This window comes from Athene cunicularia, assembly GCF_003259725.1.
Source record: "Athene cunicularia isolate RWA chromosome 10 unlocalized genomic scaffold, athCun1 chr10_part1, whole genome shotgun sequence".
Lineage (NCBI taxonomy): Eukaryota > Metazoa > Chordata > Aves > Strigiformes > Strigidae > Athene > Athene cunicularia.
The window spans coordinates 627,823-641,871 of NW_020799112.1; the positions used below are offsets into that span (position 1 = coordinate 627,823).

Consider the following 14,049-nt stretch of genomic DNA (forward strand, 5'->3'; position numbering starts at 1 on the left):
AAAAACATATATATATAAAAAACATATATATATAAAAAACATATATATATAAAAACATATATATATAAAAACATATATATATATATATAAAAACATAAATAAATATATATAAAATTTATCTTCTGATTATCTTTCTTAGTGATCCAGCCCTAGAAACACTCCATCATCTCACATTTGATTTCTGTTCAGCAATAAACTTTCTTAGGTTCAATGACTGTCCTTTTTTTACATTGCTTGTTTTGAAGCAAGTCTTTCCTCCCAGGACAGGTTGGGGTGGGGTCCAATCAAAGTGCTTTCCTGATATCTGATAGAGCATTGTCAGTGCTTCTGCAAGCTGGTTTCACAAAGCAAATACAACTGTGCTTGCATCTACGCAAACAGCTTTGAGAAGCAGTGCTAACTCACCCCCTCAAAATGAATGCTGCCGCTGAAAGTATGTTGGGATGTCTGTGATGAAAAACCAGTTCATCCTGTTTGCCTGTAGCGGATGCTTCCTGCTTATCCATATTCAGTTTTAAATATTAAATCTTGAATTGATTTGAGGTACAATTAAAGTTTGGTAATACTAAATATTGAATTTCTGGTATGTGAACATCTCCAACTTCTCTGTCACTAGCTAGGCCAGCAACACACATTATTTACTACCATGCTGGGAGCTTGACACGTCAGCTTTGGGGTCAGTATGGCCAAACTGGTAGTATGGATGTGATACAGTGGTTTTCAGATGACCTGATGATTTTCAGACCTCCTGGATTTGATGCAAACATGCTCTATGATGTTTTCTGCAGACTTCCACCCTTGTGTAGAGCTACAAGAAGTTGTCTGCTTTGCACTCTATAAAAGAGAGCTGCTGAGTCAGGGGCTAGATGAAATAGGGTTGTAGCCTGTGCAATGTGAGCTGGGTTCTAAACATTAGTATGAACTTTTTGTTAAAGATAGGTGGCTTTGTGGAATTGTTATGTTGCATGAAGCATCCATTCATGTGTATGTTCTTTACACTATTATTAGTTATTCAAGGTCTTCCTGATACATTGTGGAGAGGCACAGCATCCTTCCTATGAGTTATAGTCTGTTTAGTCCTGCAGACTCCCTGGCTGATATAGAAGCCTGCAATAATATATGAACAAAAGCAGTGGAAATTAATTGCAAAGTGGTGTTAAAGTTTTACATTCTCTGTATTTAATCTTTGCTTTTTTTCTTTCAGATGTATTTTTAAAAAAATATCTAGAGGGGAAGCTCAAGCTGGGGAGAACTGTGCCCTCTTTTGTGCAAACACACAGAACTGCATACGGAAATGGATAGAAAGGTCAGAGTAGTGCTGAAGACAAGTTCAGTATTCAGAAAGTGAAATTTCCAACTGGTAGCTACCTGCATTTTCTGGACATAGTGTGAATGACTTCTGCCTTGCATACAGATGCCTTAGATCAAAACAAGTTTTCAGAAATAAAAGTATACTATAGCTGAAGGCTAGGGAAAGCATGCTCATATTTCAAATAGGCTAATGCTTTTGTTCCGTGCCACTGCTTTGTGGATAGGTAATAATTCTTGTCTTTTATTTTTGGATAACTGGGAATAGGTAGGTTAGCTTCATCTCATGAAACAAAAAGAAGAAACCCTTGCTAAATCCCCTACAAATGTATTGCTACAGGAGGACTGAGCCACTTGCCTTAGTAACTTTTGAACCTGTGTAGATGTGGTTGTAGCTGACAGTGTTCGATTGCTGATGTCCTTCCACACTGACTTGTTTAGGGGGTTTCATTTAGCACATCTCTGCTGACTTTGGAGGTATTTGCAAACTTCCATGCAAACATTGAAACTTCTGCATGGGTGCCTACAGCTGAAATATAACACAAACCTTGTTTCTAAAATTATTCAGACATTCTTCCATTCATATCTGGAAAATTAAGAATGCAGAAGTGTCCCCTAAAGGATTACAGTCCAGTATGTATAGGTCCTGGGATGTGGGGGATAACTCCAGGTATGTTTATTCTCGTTCTTGCTTAAGAACTACACCACAAGCATCTCCGGAGTGTTCACATCTGCTGCCTAATGCTGGCTCCCGATGCAGCATCTGTACAGACAAAGCGTGCTGCGACCTTTCCCTTTGTCCTGCTGATTGCTGGGCATCTGACGGGAAACTGACCCGCCATCACTGGTGCCTCTGCACTGTCCCATCAGGCCACCATGCTCTGTTGCTAGTCTTCTGAGTTTCACGTCTGAGTGGTAGAATATTTTTCTGACCAAGTGGGGCCGGGCTGAATAATCAGGCTGCACTCACAGTGCAGTGTGATTTCATGTCCTAGGGAAGGTCTCATGGTGAATTGTCAGTCTTCCTTGTGCTCTCTGGACTGCACTTGTGGAGCAAGACCTTCTGTGCTGAACGGCTCCTGCCTTCCTTCTTTGGGCTGGTCTCTGGACACAGAGGAACCTCTTGGCCTGCATGGGTTGAGAAGCATCTATTTCTTGTCCTCTTTGGACAGAGTTAGCAGACTGACTCTTGTGAGATGCACCAGCCTGCTGTCTGGAGTAGCCCAGAGTTGCTGCCCTTGAGGTTACAGTGGTTTAGACGTGTGGGATGAAGGCGTACTTCAGTTTCTGTGGAAGAACTGTCAGCTTTTGTTTGCCAGTCATGAATGCAGGCTGCTGGAGGAGGTCTTGGCCCTCGAGTCCCTCACCCAATTTCCCAATTTTTATTAATTTTTTTGGCAACTGAATCACGTTAGCAATGTGAACTGTATGTTGATATGGCTTTCAGGAAATTCCTGGCTTTTTTAAAAAATAATAAATCTTTCTTTGGCTACTAGTTTTGGTCACCTCTAAGACAACAGCTTCAATTAACAAATATATCTGAGGTCAACTTTAAAATACATAAAAAGAAGTAGAATTTGAATTTGTAAGTGCTTCAGTATTTTTTTCCCTTGGCACCTTTGATTTGTCATCTTTTATTTTTTCTCTGGCTTTTGTGTAGTACTTTATAAATGTCTGAAGTGAGAAGAAAACAGACTTTGCACTTCTCAGTCGCCTTAAAGATGGGATGTGATCTCCTTGCAGTTTCCACCTGATGTGCTGGTGTAATTGAAATTGCTTTTGTTAATAAGTGCAGCGTGAGTCCTGAGGACTCCAGTGGCAAGCAGTGGATGGGTAGCACTTATATCTCTCTGATGTCAGGGCTTTTTATCAGAAAATTGTTAAGAAAATGGTAAAGTTTCCATGTAGCTTTCCTGGAGGCTATGAAAGCTCTGGACATTGGTCCTGTTGTATGTTTCTTGCTTGTATTTTAAAATAATGACTTTTATTTCATGTGTTCTTTTTCTTTTCCCCAGGTAAGAAACCAAAAGCAACCTGCCTTTATTGAGTTCTCAACAACATAATCGACCCCTTGGTACATTATCAAGATGCATTAGGAAACTGGATACAGTGCCAAAAGAACCCCAAGCGTTTCCATGACTCTCTTGGACCCCGACTTGGATACTTTTGGATATATATTTCTGTTCTAAGAAGAAGAGTGTGTACTCCAATTCCCTTCTGCCAGCTTGCTGGCAGAGATATTTCACTAAGATCATGGACCATCCTAATAGGGAAAAGGATGAAAGGCAGCGGACAACAAAAGGAATGCCGGGAAGGAGCGGGCATGGTTCTCGACCAAGTTCATCGGCATCTTCTGGCGTTCTTATGGTGGGACCCAACTTCAGAGTTGGCAAGAAGATTGGGTGTGGGAACTTTGGAGAACTCAGACTAGGTGAGTATTAACTGTTTTAGTGGCCTGTATTATCCAGATTATCATTTCACCACTGGAATATAAATACATAAAAACTTAACCTGGCTTGAGAAATGCCTGTGCTTTTCTTGTTTCCCAAGCATTGAACTGCCTTACCTGAAGCTTCTGACTCAGATGTAACTGTTAACTTATTTTTATTTGCATAAAGTCAAAGTGAATACACCAGAGAGGCCAAAGATGCAAATTCTGAACAATCCCAACAATGAAGACTCTTCTCAGCACTGAATGTCTGGCCGAAGGTGAAAAAATCTTAACTGCCTGGATTGTTAAATCTCGCTCTCAAGTTTCTGTTCATAAGCTAGGGCGCCCTATTAAATTAATGGGTGAGACTCTTTCCCAGCACTCGGCAACATCTTCTCTATTCCACGTCCCTCACTAACCTCGGTGCCCTAGTTTCAGTCCCATCACCTGCTCCCTGATCTGTCCCATGAGTTTGACTCGCTGGCTGGCGAAGAGCGGGATGTGCCCACTGGCCATCTGGCTGCTGCCTGTCAGCCACTGAACTGGCCTGTCAGCCCCTGATTTTTCGTGGTCCGTTGGTCTTCTAACCACATGTCTTGCAGCTGGTTGCCCAAACAGATGGCTATGCTAATGCATTGTTTGCTTAGGATGACTTAAGAGCCCAGTGCATTGTGCTTCAGTGCATTGGGCTCTTAAGTCATCCTAAACAAACAATGGCTGTTTTATAAATGAGCTGGAGGAAGCAGCCAGTGTTTTTAATTACATGCCTCTGAGCTCCCTATATGTCGTTTTGGTGTGATTGCTGTCAATCAGAAGCAGCACTTTGTGATGGTCTCGATCCTGACTTACTTAAAACAGTTGTGTTTCTCCACTACTGCTGAATGAGTTGAACTGCTGTGGTAGTGAACTTGAGGGTACTCAAAACAGGTTGGCTGACATAAATATTTGCCCCCAAATTGGTAGGTATTTAGAACTGAAATTAAAATCATTTGTGAATAAGGCACAAGGGATGATAAATCCGTCAGTTGGGAAATTGCTTCAGGTAACCAAAGGGTTATAACACCTAACTACTGATAGATCTTAGATTAATATATGTAATCTTTCATTCTAGGATTTAGTTATTGCATCTATATGATGTGCCACTTGTCAACAGTGTGGAGATTAACCAGCTTGCTTATAATATGTCTCAGTAAACAAGTGGTTTGGTTTCAGCATTACATCACATAAGTTTTATTGATTTGTAGGAGCAGAGATAATGCTCCAAAGGTGGAGAGAAACCAAGGGCAGGGACCAAAACTCCCACCTTCATGAACATGAGCACATGAGCATAGTTGGCAGCTGAAGATAAGTTTAGATCCTTACAGTAACATAACATAAATAGCTGTATTGCATTTTCAAAGGCCTCCCAACAGCAAATGTCATGATAGCAAGATCATGGAGATGTTGAATTCCTTGGTAATCTAAGCTCTTATTTGAGGTTCAGCAGCTGTAGTGGATCCCTCCAGGTATACAGCTCTTGCACGTATTCAGCTGGTTTCCAGATGCTGATCCTGTTTCCATGGTGGTTCTTTTTCACATTTCAAAATTTTAGTGGTATTGGATTTCTGACTAATGTATTGTTTCAAAGTACAGGCTTCACACAAGATTTCACTTCTGAAAAGGTCAGTTTATAGAGAAATTCAGTTTTAACCATGGAAACAAACACCTTTTAATTAAGGGCCTCTTTTTTCGGTACACTTGTAAATGTTTTGCTAATATTGGTTAATACAGCATGCTGTATTGAGCAACGAGCCATATGTACTGATAACAGCAATTAGGTGTAAGGTCCTAATAAAAGCTGTATTATTGTTGGTTTTTTGCCAGTCACTGTAGCTTTAAGAACTCCTGTTTGCTCAAATATCAGATATTTCTATTGCACAGATGTGATGCTGATTATCGCTGGGGGGAAGGAGAAGCAGCATGTCTGAAATATGAGCAAGCAAGTCTCTGATAACACTTTTGTCCTGCAAAGATGAATGGCATACCCTCTGCTTTTTGGCTTTTCTTATGTGATTTTGGAGAAGTTAAGCACTAGCGAATGCTTTAAGTAACACAGGAAGAACAAAGTCATGCACTGATAAACAAGGTGGAAAATATATAATTTTTTTTCCAATTCCCCAAAGAATGTATCTTTTTTCAGGTGTTGTGTTTTCACTCTAAGCTGCTCTTGTATTGCACACCAATGCCAGACAGAGGACTGATTGTTCAGGGAGGAGATGGCATGTACGCGCAGAAGCTGTTTTCTGCAAATATCAAGCTCACTGCTTAGGGTTGATCTTGCTTGCTGCAAATACAGATAGCCCCGGGGATATTACTCTTTTTGAAGCACGTGGGAGCAGCACCGTTGGATTCCAGCCCACAGAGGAGCTGAAATGGGGAGATGAACACAAAACTCAGTGTCTGGCCCAGAGCAATAAAATGGAACAAGGTTAACAGATTACTATTTCTCTGGACAGGTTGCAGATTGTGTTCTATAAGAGCTTTGGTTTCCGAAGTGGCTGAACCCACTAGCAGGGGTATGGTATCAGCAAAGAGCAGGAGATCTTGCTTGCTGTCCGTGGGCTGGACTCTGCATTCTTACGGGGTTTCATTGCCTTTCGTGCAGTACCAAGCCCTGTCCTGCAGCTCCCAGTTATCTGCCAAGTCAGTTCTCAAGCTGCCTTAGGAGCTGGAGCACACCTGAAGTTTTATAGTGTAACTTCTGCCATGACGAGGTCCTACATCTTCACCCCGAGCTGATAGGAGAACCAGCATTAAGTAAAACAGACTGAGAAACAAGCTCACTGAGCTGTAAAATCATGTAATGTCAGGTGTTCACTGCTCAGGAAGAATGGGATTTAAGCTGTTAAATCTAGTGCTGTGACAGCCACGGCTGTAAACTTCACTGTAGAAAAGATATCGCCATCTGAGCCTACGAATTGTCACCTTATTCATGGACTTACCTACTGGGTATGTATTGTATTTACCTGAAATCCTGAACCATGAGCCATGTTAGAGATAAATAAGCCTCTTCAAATGTCTCATTTTCCCCCTGTTGGCACCCTTATTTAGTCAAGCAATTAAATAAGTAGTAATGTAAAATTATCCCAGTTTCAGTAGGTTGGAGGGTTTTCTAAAAGAAGCATTAAGTTCTGGAGAGAGCAGGGCCTTATTTTAATGCAGAGCTGTAGGTTGGAGCCCAAATCTTTCTGCTCTAATGCAAACATTATCTGGCGCTTTCAAAACTGTGTTTAATTATTATATCATTTAAAAATGACAGTGCACCTTTTCTCCCTACTTAGAGGGGGGGAAAAAAAAACATGTTAGGAGGGCTAGATCCTGTACACTGCTTGTATCCTCCCTTTGTAGGCTACTTGAACAAAAGGGATTTTTGGAGAAGTCTGTGCTTTCATGTGCTACCCAAAGAAATTGCAAAGTGTCCAGAAGTCAGCATGATTCACACAGAGGTCTCATAAAGATTCAGTGCATCATGGCAGTGAGCACAAGCCCCAAACTAGAAGAAAAGCTGCTTATTTGTATGTTGCCAAGTCACAGCAGATCTGGGGAGGTGCCTCCCAAAAACAAGAACCACCCAGCTGTGTCCCAGGCTGCAGTTTGAAGCCAGGAGCTCTGCTTTAAAACAAGTACAACAACAACAACAAAAGATTATAACATCTGATATTGGGGCTGGTTTTGTTTCTGCTTCCCCAATAACCAAATCATCATGTGAGTATTGAACTAGAATCATGCTAGATGTAGAGGGCATGGGTAAGAGTAGATCCCGTGTAGGATCCACACTAGGAGCCGTAATTGAGACACATGCTCTGGCACTACAAAATCGAAGTGAACTCTGTTTCAGCTGCCCATGGGATCTAGTCTCTGCAGATGCCATGCTGTCTGGGGTGAGCTCTACTTGGTCTTTAGGAGGACTAGGTGGATGTTTGCTCCATTACCCAGCCCTGATCTGTCAGGATGGATCTTCTGTATAGTGACAAGCTAGAAGGAGCGGTCAAAGCAGTTTTGATTTGTTTCGTTCATGAGAGTTTTGTAGTTGTGCCTCTTAACTTTGACCTGTGGGAATAGTGCGCCTGAGACTGATCAGTTTGAGCTCCTCTACTGGTCTGCAATCTGTCTATATACTTGACACATCTTACTACAAGGGCTTGAGAAATCCACTCTGTTAGGTTTCCCATGTGAATGCTGGTGACTTAATGTATCACTTCTCATTTAGAATATGTAGTTCATAATTGTCAGTGGAACTACCCAAAACTGAGGCATGGACTTAATCACTGCTCCATCAAAAGCTTTGCCTGAACTTGAAAGGCTTTTGTTAACATACTTATATCATCTCAGCTGTATTACAGATCTTTTGTCTTACTAAGATAAGATGCAGCTTCTATTCATGGCTTATTTTACTGGGCAGATTCACCTTCTCCTGTGAGTAATACTGGCTTTACTCTTTCACTTTAGTATCAGTGCTGCCTTGCAGAAGGAGGAAAAAGAAACCATTACATCTTGGACACTGTGATAGCAAAACCAAGGGGTAGATCTCAGTCTGGACAAGCCAGTGGAGAGTTTCAGCACATCTTGTGCTGAAGCTTTAGGAAGGGTTTAGAGTTCAAAAGCTGGACCCATTTGCACCCCCTTATATTCACAGTGTCCCCATAGTTCATGCTCTGAAGGGGATGAACTGGAGGATTAATTACTTACCTTTGGCTGCTGGCCTGATGTCTCAGGCTAGTGTTTAGCTAATCCCAGGTTTTTAACTGAGGAATTTAATTACCAAAATTGTCTTCTATCTAGACCTTAGCCTTATGAACCAGACCATAGCAGAACCATAGAATATGAGGTTGGAAGGGACCTCAAGGATCATCTGGTCTGACCTTTCTTGGCAAAAGCACAGTCTAGACAAGCTGGCCCAGCACCCTGTCCAACTGAATCTTAAAAGTGTCCAGTGCTGGAGAATCCCCCTGGGGAGATTACTCCAGCAGCTGATTGTTCTCATGGTGAAAAATTTTCCTATTGTGTCCAACTGAAATCTCCCCAGGATTAACTTGTACCCATTACCCCTTGTCTTTTTTTGTATGATTCCTTGTAAAAAAGAGTCTCCATCTTCTTTATAGCCACCCTTTAAATACTGAGACATGGTGATAAGGTCTTCCCTAATCCTTCTTTTCTTAAAGCTGAACAAACCCAATTCTCAGCCTTTCCTCAGAAGACAGGCTTCCCAGTCCCTTGATCATCTTTGTGGCTATCTTGTGGACCTTCTCCAGCTTCTCCACATCTTGTTGTTGTCCACCAGGATCCCCAGGTCCCTTTCCACAGAGCTGCTCCCTAGCCAGGGAGATCCCAGCCTGTGCTGCACTCCTGGATCATGTCTTCCCAAGTGCAAGACCTTACACTTGAACTTCATAAGGTTCTTTTTAGCCAGTCTAGCCAGGTCTTCCTGCACAGTGGGTCTCCTTTCCAAAGTGTCCACTTCCCCACTCAGTTTGGTATCACCAGCAAATTTTGTCAGGGTACACCTGATGAAGATATTAAACAGTGTTGGGCTCGATATTGATTCCTGTGGGACTCCACTTGTGATAGGTTGCCAGTATGAAAAGGAGCTATTTCCCACCACCCTCTGGGTGCAGCCTGTCAGCCAGCTCCCCACGCACCACACAGACCTCTTGTCTAGACCATAATGCACCAATTTGTCCAGTAGGAAGCTGTGGAGAACCACATCGACATCCTTGGAGAAAGCCAGATCAACAATGTCCACTGCTTTCCCCACATCAACTGAGCAGGTTACTTATTTATGGAGAGCAATGTTTGTCAAGCACAGTTGGCCCTAGCTGAATCCTTGCTGGCTTTTCCCAGGCACGTGCTTTGTTTGACTTGTGATAACTCTCAGGAGGATTTGTTCCATAATTTTCCCAGGGATTGAAGTAAAAGCGATGGGCCTATAATTTCCTGGATCCTCCTTTAAGCCCTTCTTGTAGATGGGGGTGACATTAGCCTTCTTCCAGTCTTCTGGGAAATCCCTCAATCTCCAAGACTTCTCAAAGGTTACAGAGAGCAGCACCACACCATCAGCCAGCTCTCTTAGCACCCTTGGGTGGACAACATTGGGGACTATCAATTTGTAGGAGTTAAGCTCCTCTAATAGGCTGGGTTATGGTTCCACATATATGTAGGGTGTTTGCAATGTCCTCCTCTGCCTTGAGAAAAGCTTGGAAGAGCACTGTTTCCCCATTATTATCCTACACTGGTGATAGAGCAGAAGCATTGCTAGAAGGTCTGTGGGTCATTATTTCCTGGTTGGGTTTATGCCCCTGCACATTGAGCTCAAAAACTACTTTGAGATGGTGCATCTCCAGGATTGTGATGAAGGCCGTGGGGTCTGTAGGGGGTGGCGTTCCCATGTCTTCCTCCTTGTTTTTTTTGCTGTTTAAAGAATCAGACTTTTTCATGTATTTGTGCTGGAGCTTCCCTTAGCCTGGCTCAGTGTCCTCAAATTGGTAGGAGCTCAGTCCCTACCAAGAGGAGGGGAAGAGGAAGTGTTAGTGGGTGAGATACAGCTGGAGATGCTGATAGGACTTACTTGCTGATAGCTAATGCAGAGCAGGTACTATAAGTGTATTTAGGCTGCCTTCCCTTAATGTCCTTGCATGTTCTCCCCCATCAGCCCTTAGATAGCATCAGGCTGCAGCCCTCATCCATCTCAGAGGGTGAAGCAGTTTATCCTGCCACCTGCTTTTCCAATGATTTGGCCTTCCTGCTTTGAAGCTGCTTTCCAATGTCTGAGTGTTCCTAATGCAACTGCAAAACCTGCTTTCCACCCTTCATTTCCAGCCTGGATATAATAGCTTTTATTAAAAGACTTAAAGAAATAGATTTAAAATAGATTTAATAAATAGATTTATTAAAAGACTTAAAGAAACAGCCCTGTTAATGCTGAAGCTCAGCTTACACAGCTGCTTGCATAAAACACTTCCTCTTAAGTATATTTAACCTCAGATTTAAATGCCTGTCCTGTGTTAAACAGCATTGCCAGTTACCGTAACAGGTTGAAGCTTTCCATAAATTTTTTTGGCTTGCCCATGAATGTTAAAGCAATCCACTGTGTGCAGGACCTGTACTGGGAGTGCTGGACACAAAATTCGGAGGCCAGAACTACACCAAGCGATGTAGCTGAGATGGTATCAAAAGAAGTTGAATGCAGAAAGTATGAAGCTGTTATAAAGTAAAATAAATAAATGGGGCCTTTACCCTGATAAATATTTCAGGATTTCAAGATTACTGTTTTCTCTCACATTTATAATGTCTTTAATTTTATTGAGTCTTCCGGTGATGTTGCTGCGTGCAAAGATGTATGCAAGGGGTGACAGGGCATGTTTTGTAATGATGTCACGTAGGCATGCTGCTGCTGCCCAAATGTCTGCTTTCTCTGAAAGTCTGTTCTAAGCATCACTATCTGTTAACAGGAATTGGAAAGTAAAGGTAAATAGAGCTGGGCAAAGCTTACACTACAAACAAGTGCTGATAACTTCCTGTATAGATTGCTGTTGAATTTTGGAGCTAGGCAGTCATTCAGTGAAATCATGACTTGTGCTATAGCGGTGCTAGCAATGAAGAAGGTCAGCACTTCCCTGTCTGAAACCATGGGGAGCTTTGTGCAGTGGAGGCTGCCATCCTCAGATGATATGGTGGTACTAGAGGAGGTCAGAAAGATAGTAGAGATGTCAAGATGATGGGACAGATGAGGTACAAGGACTGCCTAAGCATCCTTCCCCAGTGATATCTTCTCCAGGAGAGTTTGCTGTCAATCATGAACAATGTGAAGAAGGTGAAGGGGGAGTGATTGCTCAAATTACCTAGCAGAGGAACTGGAGGACACTGAATGATATGATAACTGGCAGCTTCAGAACACAGAGAGAGATGCTCCTTGACAGATGCAGCTGTGCATTTCTGCCACAGATTGCTAGGGAGGCCAAGAGCTTGGTTCAAACACCAGACAGGTTCCTGGAGAAAAAATTCATCTCCAGCTGTAGCACACACAGGTACCAACGCTGGCTCAGAGTTGTGGAGCTGCAGTGTGCTGGCAGCTGACTCTTGCCCTTTGTGCTTGCCAGAGCTGGTATCAGATTAGACACTGCTTCATGTTTTGTGGTCCTGATAATGGATTTTATTATTTTAGTGTATTTTTTAACATCATTGGTACCATATTGCAACTGAGAGCTATTGGCCTTATTAGATTAGGAGGATTGCCTTTGTGCTGCTGGCATACAGAAGGCATTTTATATGTTCTGCCTGCCTGTTCATAGAGGAAGAAATAAAAGCTGTGTGTTGGCACAAAGGTTATTTTCATATATCTCTTTGCAGTAGCTGCTGTGATAGGTAGCACATTAAGCTAGTGAAACTCCTTATAGATCATAGGATAAAATTGTTGTGTCCAGTAGATTCAAGACATTTCTGAAATAAATGGTGCTCTGAATCTTCATTTTTTGTTCCCCAGCCTTTTTTTGTCATGGTGTGGATAATGAAACCGAATGTGTCTGAGATACCTCCTCAAACACTTGCATTGAATAGAAGCACTACCATAAAACATGATTATCTTATGCTGAATGGAAGATAGTGTTTGCTTGCCCCAGTGAACTGCTGCAACTTATTATTTTGAGGCTTACACTTTGTTAAATGCATGAACTTCACTGGAGAACTGGGAAGAGCCAGCTCTTTGCCATCAGTGATGCTCTTCTCTGTTGCATCTCTAGCTGCAAGTGTTGAATATGGAACTAAAAGATGTTTTTGTTTTCCTTTGTAGGTAAAAATCTCTACACCAATGAATATGTAGCGATCAAACTGGTGAGTAGAAGCTTCAAGTGTTCTTAAAGACTTGTACTTAATATTAAAAAATCAGACAAAAAGCAACTTTCTCACTTCGGGCTTAATGCTGCTCTCACCCTCAGCTAGGATAACTTATTTAAACTAAGATAAATTCTTGAGAACACTAAAATCAAGGAAGGAACCCCTCCCTCCACCTGCGGAACACTTTTGGTACCGAAGAGGTCTGTTGATATCTTACACTAGTGCGTGAGCCTTGTTCCTCATTCCAAGCTGGCTGCCTTGTCCCAGGGAACAGTACTGATCGCAGGTTTGCCGCCTCGTCCCACTCCCTGGGTTGAGCCTTTCTGTTCAGGACACCACTGATTCTGCAGACCCTGACCGCTCTCCAGATGGGCTGTTGTCAGAGCATTTGGTTAGGAGTGTGGCACTGTGCTGCTACATGGTTTTGGAGTTCTGAGGCAGGAAAGAGAGTATTTCAATGGTTAAAATTTCCTTAGGATAGAACAACACAGCTCAGTCTGGTACAATGCTGAGACTGCAGATGCAACAGGCAAAACAATGTCCAGTCCAGCAAAGGTTAGTCTTTCCCCTAGCTTACTTGGGTGGCTAAGGATATATAACTACAGCATCTTCAGAACTATTTTCCCCTTCTATGTCATAGGATGATAAAAATGAATTGTCTTACCAACGCATTGTAGGAGTTGTGTTAAAAAACCCAAGCCCCAACAGTAGTGAACTTAAGAACTTACTTAAGCAGTTTCATTCACATCTCTGGTGTTACAAGCCTTGGTACCAGTTATCCGGTTATTTTCTGCCCTGCAGTTGATGTAGCCCTCCCCAAGTGCACGCAGTGACAGCTTCCATGTTTCTTATACCTGAACCAGCAAGTGGTCCAGGTAAAAAGTGTTTTTCTGAAGACTGCTTCAGGGCCTGAAGACACTGTGGTCAATGGTGGTTTGAAGTAGGTGTCTGGAGGATGGGGAAACTCTCTAACTTGTAGCTCTTTCAGATTTATAAAACCGTGGCCCAGTAGTTTATGTTTATGCCTTTTCCTATCTGTAAACTAAGGCTGTCATTAGTTTCTTGGGGTTTTCAAAATTGATGTCTTCAACTGATGTGCTCTTTTCTCACCAGTATGCTCTTTAATCACAGATACAAACCCTAGAATCTGAAGTTAGAGTTGTAATGCTAATTTGATATTAGCTGCAAACACACCCCTTTGGCCAGTTGATGTTGTTTGCCAAAATGACAGGAGTCATTCAGATTACAGAAGATCAAGATGGACTTGGTGCATTAATTCTGATCACATTCAAGTGCCACAGATTTTATATCTCTGGTATTCTCCTTATATGATGCATAGTAGATAAAAAATAATGAGGGCTTTACAGGAGGGACTGGTTTTCAAGCCTGATAGCAAATGTCAGAAGATATTCCCTAAAATAAACAAACACCTGCAATTAGAG

At 42.2% G+C, this 14,049-nt stretch overlaps 1 protein-coding gene across 2 annotated transcripts in view; it reads left to right on the forward strand.

Moving 5' to 3' along the window:
- The window catches only part of CSNK1G1 (casein kinase 1 gamma 1), a 91,592-nt gene that overhangs the window by 22,139 nt on the left and 55,404 nt on the right, over positions 1-14,049 (forward strand). For both annotated transcript variants that reach the window (XM_026855610.1, XM_026855611.1), the window contains exons 2-3: positions 3,324-3,739; positions 12,564-12,604. In XM_026855610.1, the coding sequence (XP_026711411.1) occupies positions 3,562-3,739; positions 12,564-12,604 (219 nt within the window). In that variant the 5' untranslated portion in view covers positions 3,324-3,561. The remainder of the gene's footprint in view (positions 1-3,323; positions 3,740-12,563; positions 12,605-14,049) is intronic.